Source organism: Eurosta solidaginis, chromosome 5 (assembly GCF_040869045.1).
Source record: "Eurosta solidaginis isolate ZX-2024a chromosome 5, ASM4086904v1, whole genome shotgun sequence".
NCBI classification, from domain to species: Eukaryota; Metazoa; Arthropoda; class Insecta; order Diptera; family Tephritidae; genus Eurosta; species Eurosta solidaginis.
In genome coordinates this window covers 27,530,693-27,546,677 of record NC_090323.1, presented here as the reverse complement: position 1 = coordinate 27,546,677, position 15,985 = coordinate 27,530,693, and the positions used below count along the sequence as shown (strand labels likewise).

Sequence of the window (15,985 nt, the reverse complement as noted above, 5' to 3'; positions counted from 1 at the left end):
TCGGCATGACAATCCCATTCGGGTCTATTGCTTAAGATGTGTTAGCATGTTCGATGGCTTCTTCAACCTTTGTGGCGTGATGATAATAGGAGACGCGCTTACGCTTATGTGCGCGTCTGGTAGTCTGCCGTCTGTATTTGTCAACCGAGAACTTTTATTATATTGTGGCGAATATTAGCAGCACTAAGTTGTTAGTAAATTAGTAATAAAGGCACAACAACATAGATATTAAAAGCAAGCCACACTTCTGTACATGAACAAACCAATCATCTTTTACACACATACATACAAGGCAAGAGATATATCACACAAACACATGTAATTATCAGCCGAAGTAGTTACTCACACATACACCCGCATATGGCTATAAGAAAACCATAAACTATAAATAAAGATGTATATAGCTGGTAACTAACCACGCATGAGCTACAACTGTTCGCGAAATTACTAGACCTTAGGAGAAATATGCGAACAAAGTAACGGAGAGCATAAAAGCAGCGCAAGCTGAGTAATCAGTAATCAGTTTTGATTTAAACACGCTATTGGTTGTGAAATATAATTGTGAAGTACTACATCCAAAGTAATCTAAATAAAGACCAGTTTGCAATACTGAATATTGGAGTGATTTATTCAACAGTTTAGCGATTCGAACGTTAGCAGAAGGCGCATAAAAATCGGGATTCCCTAAATTCGTTACAATATGTTGCAGACAGAAAGCGCACCCGCATCCGATAGCACTTTATCAATGAAAGCGATGGGCATATTGTTATTGAGCTTAGTCGGGTTTCCCTTTTTTAAAGTTGATGAAAGTGCGTGATGAATTCGGTAGATCGCTCAAGCGAAAGGAGTATGGGTAAGTGGTCGGATGCCAATGTTAACATCGGCTGTCAGTTGACGCAGTTTACAAGTCCTGCGCTTACGATGGAGATTTGGGGCCGTCCCTCACAAACAAACAAAAATACTTTGGATGGGCTAGCATCGAATCTTTGTGGCATGGCTAAGTAATTAAAAGACGAGATCATTGTTAAAAATATTGAACAGTCGCCACCAACCAAACCAAATCCATCTGCATAAAATCTACAACACACATACATGTGTATATATGATAAAAGCAAACCAAATTAACTTCTTTATTGCTCCCAAATTAACGAACCCTCACTCAATTTAATTTGACCGTTAGTAAGTTCCCGCCAATATATTCACCAACCATTTCAGCTCCAATACGCGTCCGTCATTAATTAGTCCAATTGACCTCTATTTCGAAAGTTAAAATTTTAAATCAACAAAATATGGACACATACAATAACATATGACACACACACAACACAAGGCGCATAAGCAGCAGCGGCAAAATGCAAATAGACAACAAAGTAACAAAAGAAAACACAAACAAATAGAGCGCCACTTGTTTGCATATGCACATGGAGCGATAGAAATATGATGCAAGAATTCTGAGGGGGTCATCCTGCGCTAATGCTGACTATACTCTCTAGCGGGAATCGGTCGTCTTTTGACTGAGGACCTGAGACTCTCTACTGCAACTATACACAAATACTCCGAGGACCTACAGAATTCACATGAGATGTCCTGGAAGTACTTTTCCATATTTATTGGATCGATCGGTGGGTCGAGGACTAGAACTGCTTATAAAAACATATAGGAAGGCTGCGATAGATATATTGACCAAATATTAAGGTCGTTGTCCCGCTACTAGAAGGACGAGTTTTCCCATTGCTGATAATACCTAGAGACCTCTCTATTTAAGATGCGCATGAAACAGAACCAGTTTGTCGGTCTAATGTATTGCAGAGTTCGTCAACTTCAGCAACGGTAGGCATCAAAGCAGGCCATCTGCAAAAAATGTGTTAAACTTATTCTTTCTCTCTACTTTTTATCCTTAAAGCTGCGACAGACGATGGACCGTTGGAACTCCCTCGCCTCTACTCGTTTACCCATTCCCTGTAAAATATTTCCCAGTTAATACCCAAACCAGTGGACCTAGAGAGTGATGACTATGATTGCTGGTTGCTTATCTGGTATTGCTCGACGAAATCGGTTCTGTGGCGGTCCCAATCATAATGCCATATCCTGCAACTCATATCACTGCTTTAGTGGACAGCGAAATTAATTCATTTAGCGACAGTCGCATCAAATATAAGTTGCTATCTTGGATGAAGTACTCGTAGCCTGAAATGGTTTGATTTTTAAATATTAGCCATCGAACGACATCCCCTATAAATGTTGGTTCAGCTTTGAAAACGCTACAATAGCTCAGCAGCCTATTGCCTAAGAAGAGCTTTTGATGCTCCGCTTGCATACAACTGTTCATTGATAGAAAGCCATTCGTGAAGGAGGACGTGAACTGCGGCTTTAGAGTATAGACATTCTCCACTTCTTATCTTTGAGCGTATTTTATGAGAAAGTTATTATCGAGTCCACTTTCCACATTTCCCGGTATGATCTCAAAATTTCCAAGTCCTGTGTCGCAAAGTATGGGCTTGGCCAGCATACTACTACTGAAAACTCCCAGCGCTTGCTAATGTCACCCTGGTAGCAATATAAGGCAGCCATAACAAGCAATGATCCCGCAACCGATCGTAGGCTAGGCTCATCAATCTCGAAGAAGAAGCTATGTTTTACAATGATGAACATTAAATCCATATGAAATGAATTATAAAGTCTGTCTAGTGGGGGACAGTCTGGGTGAAAAATTATTAAAGTTTTAGAAGCGAAGGAGGTTTTTGGACCACTAGAATTTATAAGGGATAATATATAGAGTTTACATAGAGTTTATAGATGCATTTGACCGTCATACAGTGCAATACGACGATCTTCAACCATTCTTAAATATATATAAGAAGAACCCACTCAGTGGCAGAACGAGAAATGTCACTGAAGATGACACAACAAATGACAATTGATGACGAAACTCCATTCCCAAAAAAATATGAAAATTTGTAACCAGCGGGGATTCGCCTCTTGACCACAGTTAAAGCTGTAAAGCAGCAATATAAAAATATAGCAAACAAGTAAGGAAGACTAAGTTTGGGTGTAACCGAACATTACATACTCAGCTGCCAAATTACAGCTTGCAAACATTTTCAATTACCATCTTTTAAAAGTGGGCGGTGTCACGCCCATTGTCCAAAATTTTACTAATTTTCTACGGCATAAGGTTACCTACCAAGTTTTATCGCTTTATTCGTCTTTGGTAATACATTATCGCACTTTTTCGGTTTTTCGAAATTTTCGATATCGAAAAAGTGGGCGTGATGAGTACCCAGCAACTTACATACTAAATTTCATTAAGATACCTCAAAGTTTACTCAAGTTATCGTGTTTACGGACACACGGACGGAGGACGAATTTTGATATATAAAAGTCTATATCTATCTCGAGTAGTTTATGCCGTTACGGGGTGCCATTATGCGCACAAAATTAATATACACTGTGAGCTCTGCTTAGCTGAGTATAAAAACCGAAGTGTAAAGTCACATGTTAGACGATTTAAAGAGGAATGTCCCTTACTTGTAAGCATCCCTCCTTCAAGGCATGGAAGACAACAGCCAAAGGCAAAGTCTTTGACAGCCATCCACTGACAACAAACGCTAAAACAGTATTGTTATGTTTGGCATGCAAGTAGTTTTCCATCGTTGTGCTGTGGGTAATCGAGATTGAGAATGCACTTAAAGATGAGGCTTTCATTTGAAATGGCAAAATGCGGATGCTTTCATCCTTTCACAAAGAAAAGTGGTAAACGTATGCTATTACCGTTATCGGACGAACTATATATGTATATATACATATTTATATAGTAAGTATATAGTGCTCATCATCAACTTGTGACAACATCAAAGAGAATTCCCACCACTCATAAATAAAAATACCATACTTTGATGTTTCTAAATTGCACTCAGTGGTGGGCAACAACTACAACAAAAAACAACGAAAACTACATAAAGGCATGCGCGTGGGTAATGATGATGAAAAATATACATCATGAAGTCATAAATAGCGGCATGTGATAGACAAAGTGTTACCATTTTAGGTGTTTTTTTTTTTTTGCTAAAAGAGAAGGCCGCACGCGTTTGTATAGCATACTTTGAGGCGCTCAAACACGTTGTTCAAACAAACAACAAACACACTCAACAACATTGTGTCTCCCACTTTCACCTTAATAAATGCAGTTGCAAGTGTGAGTGTATAGCATGACACGACAGAATTGAAATAACAAAGGTAAATCTTTACAACGTTGCATAGTGGGTCATGTTAGCTTGAAGCTACACCAAAAGCTTTTATGACCAACAATATTTTTTATTAATTTTAATTTTGCACTGAATTCGGATGTAATTCCCAGCTTAGGAAAGTTGAACAACCTTAGAAATGAGGTAACATGTCAAGGGATTCAACGGGCTGCTAGCGCTATTTATAGCTTCTCAAACCCAACTGTCAACCTCGCCTAGTCATGCTGAATCCTGTTTATTTAGCAGGCAAAGCTCTGGTGACCTCAAGCTCCTTAAGGCAGGAGCGGTTTGGATCACCTAGAAAGTTCGACGTCCTTATATCAAATCATTCCCGAGATGTTCGGGTTAGTACCTTAATGCTGCTAATTTCCGAAACCTACCGTATTTATGAATATCCTCGTTTCTGTTGTTGTAAAGCAAAAGTAGTTCCCAAATGTTTGAAAAAGTGTTACGGATGTGAGCAGTCTTGTTCCGGATATAAATCCGGCATTTGCACCTTTTGGCACTATCGCGACTACCACGGGAACGAGTTTTTGATCCCTCGTCGTCGACAGACATGCGCGTGTCGACATTCATACATATTTACATTCATGAAATCAAGCACCTCATACTTACGTCTTTCGGGATCTAACAGTTTGTTAAAGACGTATCAAACTTCGTACAAATATTCTACTTAACTACAAATTCGTATCACCGTCTCTAAGCCGTGGCGGAATGCTATCCTTCGACTACAGCTGCTTCTTCACATAACTGCACTCCATCTAGAATCGATAAAACCTACGCTAATCGGCAGTTCCTCTTACGTCCCTGTTCAAGAGACAAGACCGAGGCATTGATAAATGCAATTAATGTCAAGGCTTTTTGGCACCACCAATGTATATTCTAGACTATGCCATAAAGTCCGCCCAGCACCTTCCGCCACTTTGCAGGCAAAAACTGCATTTCTCAAGCCTGCAACTTCATGTGCAACTCAAACGAAAAAGCGAGAAGTATTGCTAAGATAACGCACTATACTCGATAGGGCGCGAATTCAAGCCGAATGAGAAGCCGCTGTCTCTAACGTACTGGGAAGTGTAATTTCTTTGCGGTCCAAGTCTCGTTTCATCTAAGCCGCAAGATAGTCTTTCGCGTAAATTTTGGAGCCATAGATGGTGTAGAAGTACCTCCTGTGGAACCAATCTTTAATATTTGTATATACGCAAAGAGCCGCATTCCTTGATAAACACACGCTCTTGACTTTTGTGAAGTTACCTTTGCTTTTGCGGTCATTCGATGCGCGGCATCAAACACTAGAATCACTCATCGTCACTAATTGACGCTTATCTGCGTATGCGATTTTAGGTTATGCGCAACCATTCACGCCAGTTATCTCTACATCACCATAGCGAACGCCAATTGGGGGGAACTAAGGAAGATCAGTCTTCCTCCATTTGTTTATTCCAACTAAGTTGAGCTGGGCGGGAGCGCCTTCATCCACACGCATAACATGACCTAGCCAACAAAGTCTTTCGACTTTTAGTCGCCATCCCATCTTCTCTCGACACCTTCCATTATTAAAGATACTTGAAGAGTGCTTCGTCAAGGCCTAATTTTTCAATTCAGACCATAATAAGATTTTTTAGCAAGCGCGATTCTTCGCTCTATTTCTAGACTGCCAATGTTTTGAATGCTTATTCATTTGAGTTATTCATCATCATCGCCGATAATTGGCGCTTTCCCGGATAAGCGATTTCGCCCGATTTCGGGAGTCGACTTATCTGTAGCTTCTTTTGGTTGCGAATGGGGCGGAATCCTTACGGAGCTGGTGCTCTTGCTCAACGTCATTCGGCAGATCCTTATTTGCTTTGCAGTAAACTTAAATTCGGATAAACTAATAAAATTTTTCTACTCCGTCAAATTGGCTTAAACGAAAGTAAGACTATACCACTGTACATACCAAGCACACTCGGACGAACACAAAAAAGTACCGCTACAAAGGATAGCCGACTTTTGATATAAATATGTATACAGCAAACGCAGATGTCCACAGTGTTATTGTAGACACTGTACAGGTGCTTCACTAACTGACAACAGCCAACAGCTAAGAGTCGCCAAACTCCAAGTCGCTGTCATCAAAGCAAATGAATGAACTTGTTTACCACCCAACCCCACATTTAAGAGCTCATCATCTCACACTTGCTTTGAACTACTACGCTACAGCATCACTATTCGTAACAGTAAAATGTATTTGTGTATGTACGTAGGGAACACTTCCGGCGTAACGGTAAAATTGTGCAGTGTACACTGCCATAAAGAAAGCACTAGAAAGGGAAACACTTCCAAAGAAATGTTGTGATTTTAAAGCTTTATTGCGGGCTAGGGCGGACAGGTGCCTTTGACAAACAACACGTCTCAAAGGTAGCACATAAACAACGGTTTTTGGTAGGGTAGCGAGCATTATTCAATGCATTAATTATGTATGTATTCATATAGATGGGTGTGTAGGTATGTATGCTGCAGAGCAGATGGTAGGTGGTAAGTAGGGAGACGGCGACGTCAAAGTCATTCCCTATTTATACTGCTTTCCATCATTGAGTGCTTTTTTAAAGGGAGCGAAGAACGAAAAACGAACTATCAAACAAGAATAACAAAACACGGTGTTGCCTTTGCTGTCAAACGGAATAAAGTAACTCTTCCCTGCAATGCACATATATGCATACGTATGTTTGTGTGTGTTTGCTGACACATATATGTAATAAAAGCACCGGAAACAAAGTTGTAAGCGCGCGCTCTTTGTGTACTAACGGTATTTGGTTTGACAGCGACAACTTAGTAGTGGAAATGCGATTTGTTTTTGACAATAGGAAATGCATTACAAATGTTGTTTTGTTGAAATTCTATTTCTAATAGCGCGTTAATAAATTTCTACTGATTTATGTATACATAGCGATTTTAGATGCGGAAATGCAGTTTTGAAAAGGAAACACATTTCACTTTGACAAACAAAATTACATTAGTTGTTTTATTCACTTATATTCTTAATTTGTTTTAATTTCACTGCATTTTGTTTTGTATACTTTTGCATTTAATATTTTCCATTTTCATATCACTAAATTTTTGTGTTGCAAACATATCTTTTTTTATACCTCGTCACATATCGTTATCTCGCGCAAATTTCATCTTACTTCGATTACGCGCGAACTATATCCATCAGCAGCAACTGATAATGCACGAATGTTTTGAAGCTGACAAAGAACGTAGCAAAATACTCCTATCATCTAGTACACTTTGCATTGTTGTATACCAAAATAAACTAGTAGCAATGCAGCCCTGTTGGAGGCAAATGATGCCACATGATTGAAAACTATATTCGTTTTTTTGAGACATTTAAATTTAAAGCTATTTGTTGGGATAATTCAAGTCCCACATTACGTAATCCGTGGTCTGAACACTCTTGAAAGTGGCTGGTTTGGTTTTACGTTATACGTGAACGTATAGCTGCTATCGTAATTTGGTATTATGACATCAGTGAACGTAACCAACAAATCGTAAGCGTCACAAATTTCTATTCGATTGTAGAACGACGTTGGAATGCGCTGAAATTCGCTTCTTTTTTAATTAAACATTGTTTTATAGATAATTTGAAATTTTTTTTGCTTTATCGGCCTATTGATAATTTTTTAATGGTAATTATTGTTTTTTTTTTTTTCTATAATTGAAAATTATATCAATTATAGAAAACTTAAAAAAAAACAATAATTATCATTAAAAAATTATTGTTCTGGCCTGGAGCTCGAATCGAACCTTGAATAATTTGAAATATTTTAAGCTTTTGTAAACTCAATTTGAGAAAAAAAGGCGAAAAGTGGTAAAAAAAAATTCTTGTTCACTCGAACTTGACTTAGTTGTCAAAACAAATTTCGTTTTATTGCCGATTTTCGTAATTTCCACAAGTTTTAAATGATACTTGTCACAAACTTTTTTATTTTATATGCTTCTTTCAGCAAATAAATAGTTTTCTGTTTTACAAATATAGAAGGTGAAATTTAAATGTCAAATTTTCTATAGCAATCTACTGTAAATCTATTAGAACTGACAGAAATTAAGAAACGATACTGAACGTACCAATATCGATATGCACACGGTTAGTCACGTAATTGTTTTTTTTTTTTTTTCATTTCTTTCTATTTCTTTTTACTGTTTTTCTTCCTTCTCGACGAAGAAAAAAAATGTTTAATAATTTGGGAAAAAGTTAAACAACGTGACATCAGACAACGATTTTAACATGAAAATCTTTTCAAAGCCTTTTCCTCTGGGAGTTGGATTCGAATCCGCAACAAACATATTCAGCCAAGTCATGCGTTAATTGTTGTACATTTATCCCAATTACCTTCCGTGTATATTTTTTCTTTACACAGTACAAATACGTATATTATCATGGGTCAAAGTTGTGCTCTTTCGTTGTTGGCCATTTCAAAGAAACTGGTAATTTTTGTTTTGCTTACAAAAAAATTTAATCAACCCCAACGCACGCAACGTATGCCCTACATATAATGTGTATCCACATAACACCAACACCATTTCAATGGCAACGTGGAGCCAACCCCTGCACCACTGTTATCTCGTTGGTCCAACCCGATTGAAACTGCTAGTTTTCTTGGAATCCCGTTAGTAGCTGTTGCGGAGACTCGTTACTTGATGAAGCGGAGGTAACGCGGAAGGCGGACTGGCACCGAGTCGCTTGTGTCCGACAACTCCTCTTGTGTTATCTTTCTCCTTTTCACAAATTTGTTTCTTTTCGATATTTCTTCTAAAATATTTACTATTTTTGCATTTTACTATGTAATTAATATTTGGAATAATAGCGCTTCATTTTGAAGTTTTGAATGAATAAAAAAAATGTTTAGAAAAAAATTTTAAGGAAATGATAAAAATTTGTATGAAGAGTGTTGCAAATCTTGATAGTGAAGAGGAAAAACAGGATTTCTTGACAGAATTTGGCTTACAAGAATCAAGCCTTGATAGAGTAGCGCATTTTATGTATGAAGTGCTGGGTATGATAACTTTTTTTTTTACTTCGGCCCCCACTTTATTAAGAGCTTATTAAACTTCCTTAATCCTAACGCCATAGTCGCACCATACCCATAACCATCTCCAATGTGATCGATGAATGGTGCCTTAACCTAAAAATCCTGAAAATTTTATAAAAATGAAGAAAACGCAAAAAATTACAAACATATTCCACAAAAAATAAGTCTCTTAGGTCTGGTTTATCAGTGGTTGGTTAAGCTAAGCTTACACTAAGCTTGCTTAAACTCGAGTTAAACTACTGAACAGTTTTTCAGTCACAGTTTAAGGCCGCCTTTGGGGTATTCTCTTTTGTGCGGCAACATTGGTTTTTTTATTATCTAGATAATTTGTAGATACGGCAACAGCTGGGTTTTGTTTACCCAACAAGCATGGAAACAAATTCTCAAGCGAAATATAGTTCTCGAATTGATATCCAACTTCATTCTCCAGTCACTATCTAACCTTTGAGAAATTTTGTAACATGAAAAGTTTTACAGTTGATCTCCAACGTCATTAATATTTTGCAATTATTATCCTATTTTCGAGAGATTTTGAGAAATGTACAGTTCTCAAATTAATATTCAACCCATTTCTCCAGCTGATATCTTACATTATATACCGAGTTGAGGTGGAGTTGAAAAAAATCTCCAAGGTGGTACCACCAAAACCAACAGCTGTTTATTGTGAGAAATGAACACCAGGGGGCCTATTCACTAACTGTGAGTTTTAAAGTGCACACAAAAATTGTGTAAACTTCGAAATTGTGATTCTGTAAAACAAAACTGTGAACAAGAAAACTCACTTATAAAAACTTCGTGAGTTCTCTTGCCAGTCAGTGTACACTACATATTGTGACATTCAAAACTCATACGCAGAATAACTTTTTTGTTTTCATGTCGTTTGATGAATATTTTGTAACTGCAAATGAGTTTCAATGAGTGTACAGTTGAGTTGAGCCACTGTTTCGAAACAACTCTGGATATTCTAGAACTATGCCTAGTTATCAACATGAGCTCTAATGTTACTCAAGCCCAAATGTTTGTTGGGTATATTCGACGCCATTTCGTACGAACGCAAATAACTGATAGGTTAACTAGAGTTTAACCCTGGCAGATCGGCCGCTTAAACTTAGCTTAAGCTTCAGTTAAAGTAGACTGAAAAACTGCAGAATAAGTTTAAGCGTAGTTTAACTGACAAACTGAGTTGAACTTGTAGTTAAAAGCCGGGCCTTAGTCATAACGTATACAAAACAATGAATAAAATCTACAAAAAGTTATTAAATTCACCAACTCAAATATTTTTAGGTTATGGATATGGCGAGAAACCAAAAACCAATTGGTTGGCTATGATATGGTTATGACGTTAGCGTTATGGTATGACACCATTAATCGATTACATTGTTTCCATAAAGCTGGAGACATTGGTGCTTTATCGGTAACCGTATCGGTAACCTTTTAACAGCTGATTCGACCAACCTTATGAGAATCAATGCAATCGATTATTGGTGCCGCTAAGGTCGTAACCGTATCGTAGCCAACCAATTGGTTTTTGGTTTACCGTCGTAACGATAAACAGCTGATTACGTTAGGGATGCGACTACAGCGATACGACATACGGCACCAATGACTCCCGCTTAAGGGTGGTTCGATCAGCTGTTTTATCTGGTTATGGATAATTCACCATTAATTGGCCCTTTAAGTGTAAAGTGATTAGGGCTTGCCACATTGACGACGGCGGTGTAGCCGCCACATCTGTCATATTATTTTTACTCATGTTCTTATGGCGATGGTTTTTTTAACGACAACATGGCAACACGCCAATCAACCACGAATGCCGCTGTCGCCAGATTAAATCTATTTCTATTTTGACAAGCGGCAAAGCATAAATGCTTAATGAAATGCTTCTTCTTAACTTTTCTGACAAATAATTTCGCGCGTGTTTATTGAAAGTTTTTCTTGGGTAAAATTGGTAAAATAATAAAATTAATTATAATCTCACGGTTTTATAATAATAATAACTTATTTGACATTATATTAAGCGATACAGAACAGTTTAAATTATTGGTAAGAAAAATCTTCGACTGAAAAAAGGTAATTGTTTACTTTAGGGTACAGCTACTAAAACTCGTCCAAAAATATCGGGAGAGGTGTCAAAAGACGCGTATTGATCCCTGGACCACGAATCCGAAAGTGGAAATCAGACATTTTATTTCTTTTCGGAGACATTTGCAAACAAAACTGAAAATTTTCATGTGGTTGTTATGATTTTGATGATTTTGTGGTACCCACAAGAAAAACTGCGGGTAAAAGTGTTTTGCGCGGATATAGTTTTGATCTCCGAACCGGTGTTGGACCCACCCAGGGTAATTTTTTATAAGCGTGGCCGAAGGCCGCCAATACAGAAAGGCGTTCTGCGCAAAAATACTATGGATCCCACCCCGGTTTCGGAGTGTTACGGAGCCATTTTTCGGCTTTTTTGGCAATATCTTTTCACAGAAATAAAATTTTTAATTTCCGCTTTCGGATTCGTGATCCTGGGTCCAAAATGCGTCTTTTGACACCTCTCCCGATATTTTTGGACGAGTTTTAGCAGTTGTACCCTAAAGCAAACAATTACCTGAAAAAATATGAAAAAATTGTTTCTTCATAAACTTGAATTACATATGTACATAGATTGCTACAATTTCAACAAATTAAATATGGATATATGTAGGTGAAAAATTAATTGAAGAGGTACGGAAAATGCCCATTATATATAATCTGGGCTTGAAGGACTATAAAAACATAAAGAAAAAGGAATTGGCATGGAGGCAGGTCTCCTCTGCTATGCAAAGTGAAGGTTAGTATACATATTTGAGATTTATTTCTCCATGTGGTGTAAATTTCAATTGTAGAACAACAATGCAAAAAGCGGTGGAAGGGTTTGCGAGACTCCTGCAAACGAATTAAAAGGTATACACGAATATGTGGACCTCGTACTGGATGCAGTCCAAGCTGTGGAATTTAAATTAAGTAAGTCATTCGCATTACACAAAATATTTAACATAAACAGTACGAAAGTTATATGTTTCTCATATTCAAGTACGCCGCAAACAAGATTTGGAAGATGACAGCCTTGTATTTCATCCCATGATGGCACATCAAATATTTGGTGAATCTGAAAGCATATTCGGATATAAAGGTTTATGTGTGCGTATTTTATACACTGCCGGTCCTCTACATATTTATATTGGCATTGAATATGACAGTCGAGTTGATGAACTATCAGACGGAGATATAAAGGCTGATGTAGTTGTGCGACCGATAGCGGAAAAATTACCTGATTGCTGTTTTTTTGTTAATATTGATGAGTTTTTGAAAACACTAGATAAAGCAGATAAGTTTCAACCATTTGGTGAAAAAATAACCGAACACAGTGTTACTGATGAAGACGGACAAGAGCACTTCTTCGAACTATATCATTGTGACTATAAGGTGCCGGCATTCTTAAAATTCTTCAGTCGTTTGTAGACATTTAAAATATTGTTCGTTGATGCAGCATCCTATATTGATGTTGACGATCCGCAATGAAGCTTCTTTGTATGGTATGTTCACTAAATATGCTACTTTCAATAAGTAACTTATATCAATTTTTATATTCCTACAGCTATGAAAAGTATAAAAATGATAATGGTGATTATCAGTCTTCAACCACTGGCTACACCACTGTAAATGAGTACTACGCATATCCTCAACATATACGACCGCGCATTAGTCAATTTGGCACAAAATTCATTGAAACTGTCTATAAACATTACTTACCAATCATTAATGTAATTGATATGGCAGTGGAAGATCCATCGGGTGATTTTCAGCGTTTACGCAGCTATATTGATGCTCGTCTGTGTATGGGCCTAAAAAGTTTTGGAAGTGATGTCATCAAAAAAGGATTTAACAAAGAAATGGTTCATGAGGCACGCGAAACGTACAAGGTAAACTAATTTAACTAAAAACTATTAAAAACCACCTGTTAAACTGATGCCCATCTCTTTCCAGCTAAATCCACGTCAGTGTCGCCGGGTTTATGAAATACTTCGACTATATTATACAAACATTTATGATAAGGACGATTATCATGCTTATCGTTTAGATGTAAAGCGTCGGTTAAACGCAATTTATTATAAATATAAAAATGATATTAAGAAAATGGAAAAAGCTAAAGTGGATACGGAATGGTTGAGAGCGCGTTTACCTACACCAAGTCAACGTATGGAGCAATTGCATGAGGAATATGAAAAAGAAGAGAACGCACACAAATAAATTGTTGAAAAGTTACGTGATTAAGCTTATGAACCTAGCAAAGTTTTTGTATGTGTTACAGTAAATGATATAGATTTTAAGTGTCATTTAGCTGGTATTGTTCTACATCTGATTATTATTTTTTATGTAATAAAACCTAAACACTAAGAGTTCCGAATTTATTCGTGTATGACGTCTTTTACCTCGTCCATCTGCTGCGTAGATTTATATACAGAGAACATGAAAATATAGATACGAAGAAGTTACGATGGTCAATTTGAATCGGTTACAGGAATGTCATGATACTGCCTGGGCTTAGTTGGTTAATATCCCGCAAAAGACGGAGGTTGGTTGATTTTTCGCTATAACAACAACTATTCTGGGTATATCTTTGACAGGATGTTTTGTGTAGACGTCAGCAAGTGAGTGAACTTGCAGATAATATGACTTTTAGCACGCTGAATGGGGACGCCCCAAACGCGAGTCAGTGTAGGACTTATAAACTACGTCATCGGGGAACCAATGCTTACTTTTGTATCACCCTCTTGCAATCATTTTGAACACCTCACTTTCTTGGCTTTATGAATTTATGGCCAGGAAAGAAAGATAGTAGTCGTGGTGCATAATTTGTCAAAAGCCTTTGACACGGTTATCCAGAACGAAAAAGAGGAACGCACACTCCCTAGGGAAACGCGAGTCACTCTAGCTCAACTTCGATCTGGATACTGTAACAGGTTAAACTCTTACAAAACATATGTCCTCTTTGCAATATGTCCCCACATGACACCAACCATCTCTTTAACTGTATTGTGGAACCACTGCCTCTAATACCCCTCTCATTATGGTCCACCCCTGTTGAAACAGCAAATTTCCTTGGACTCCCGTTAGAGGATATTGATGACAATTTGATGGGGCGAAGCACTGCTACAAGAACAACATCAACAACATGCCCAGGTTTCTGGGTATTCAACAGGAACTGATTGGTTAGCATTTCATTTCTCTCCCTAATGGGGGATATTCTCGCCTCATTGTGTAAGTGTTGTTCTGGGGACATAAGAAGACAGCCAGTAGCGGTTCTGAGGGCAGTGCTTTGACAGGCCTGTTGTTGTTGTTGTAGCGATAAGGTTACTCCCCGAAGGCTTTGGGGAGTGTCATCGATGTGATGGTCCTTTGCCGGATACAGATCCGGTACGCTCCGGTAACACAGCACCATTAAGGTGCTAGCCCGACCATCTCGGGAACGATTTACATTAATCCTTCAGGCCATCCCTCCCTCCCCACCCCAAAGGTTTGGCGACCATATTGGGGACGCGCATGCAATCGGCTAGCCAATTGCTTTACAAGTGGTAATGAGCGTTTCTTTATCTTTTCCCCAAGTACTGCCAGCAAGAGATTTGAGGAGTTTATTACGGCTCTAATAAGATAATGCTCGGTATTACTTGTAAAGATAGAGACCATCACCATTGCCTCCTTCCTGGTTCATTCGGTGAGCGTAATTGATGCCATAAAGCGGTTAGCTGCAAAGACCACCGCCCTCCCCCCCCCCCAACCAGATTAGATTACGATCACTAAAAGAAAAAACTGATATATCGCACACCTTTACCTAAAGAGTGAATAACTCAAAAACTAACAAGGTTTAAAAAACTCGATAAGATGTCTGACTCCATCATATAGATTAAATAAAAGTCAGGTTTCATCAAGCCTTTGGGGTGAGTGGTGGAACTACTATTTAATTGAGTATATAGATCAGTCTGTATAGGATTAGAGAACACGGTAGTATGTATAAAGACTTAGGTATTTGACTTAACACTCTTTAAGCGTAGGTGTGCGTTATAGTTTTACTTAAGTTTGTCAAAACAATATTTTTAATTAGAAATATTTACAGTAAAGACAAAATAATCAATTCAATATTGGGTTTTTGTCAAGGCATGAAAACTTGGATTGTTCGTCGCCCACTTGCCAGGAGCATGAATGAACAAAAAGCAAAATGTCTGGGAATCAAGTTTTAAAGTTAGCTATTTTAGAAAATCTAGAATTTTTTCATATTCGCTTTACTAAAGCCCAAAAAAAATGTAGTTTCCTATAGTATAAGCTTTCGGGATTTTAATATAGAACATTCACTGATGAAACCAGTGAAATTGAAAAAACACTCATTTATACTTCTGACAAGAGAACGACGATATAATTTTGAAGCTTGTTGCCTATAATTCCCTTTGCTGCACTTCTTTTTTAGAAAGTTGTATTTAAAAATTCTTTAAGGCTGTTTCGTAATTCAAAATCATGAGAGGAAGAACGGTTTACAACTCTCTGTTGGAACGACTCCAATGAATTTATTTCGCCTCGTCATTGTCCAGATTCCAGGTTATTGTCCAGTGAAAATGGTATTTAATTACAATTCCAAGAACGTCGAGCTCC

The 15,985-nt window shown here is 37.7% G+C and overlaps 2 protein-coding genes across 12 annotated transcripts in view; one reads left to right on the top strand and one right to left on the bottom strand.

Moving 5' to 3' along the window:
* Reck (Reversion-inducing-cysteine-rich protein with kazal motifs) overlaps positions 1-7,464 on the bottom strand; it is a 115,452-nt gene extending 107,988 nt beyond the window's left edge. Inside the window, exon 1 of one of the 10 annotated variants that reach the window (XM_067789303.1) lies at positions 7,409-7,464. The gene's annotated coding sequence lies outside the window, so the exon portion shown is untranslated. Of the gene's footprint in view, positions 1-4,624; positions 5,136-6,988; positions 7,008-7,028; positions 7,085-7,166; positions 7,209-7,235 lie in introns of those variants that run through there. The other 9 variants (XM_067789299.1, XM_067789310.1, XM_067789301.1 and 6 more) reach the window with 9 other exon arrangements.
* A 3,610-nt stretch (positions 7,465-11,074) lies between these two features.
* Positions 11,075-13,748, top strand: LOC137234042 (histone acetyltransferase type B catalytic subunit-like). 2 transcript variants are annotated; one of them, XM_067757709.1, is made up of 6 exons: positions 11,075-11,356; positions 12,006-12,131; positions 12,187-12,304; positions 12,375-12,876; positions 12,939-13,263; positions 13,328-13,748. In XM_067757709.1, the coding sequence occupies exons 5-6, from the start codon at positions 13,114-13,116 to the stop codon at positions 13,589-13,591; spliced, it is 414 nt and encodes a 137-aa protein (XP_067613810.1). In that variant the 5' UTR covers positions 11,075-11,356; positions 12,006-12,131; positions 12,187-12,304; positions 12,375-12,876; positions 12,939-13,113; the 3' UTR covers positions 13,592-13,748. The 2 variants fall into 2 exon arrangements, with proteins under 2 accessions (XP_067613810.1, XP_067613808.1); XM_067757707.1 differs by having other exon boundaries at positions 11,966-12,131.
* The last annotated feature ends 2,237 nt before the right edge of the window (positions 13,749-15,985 follow it).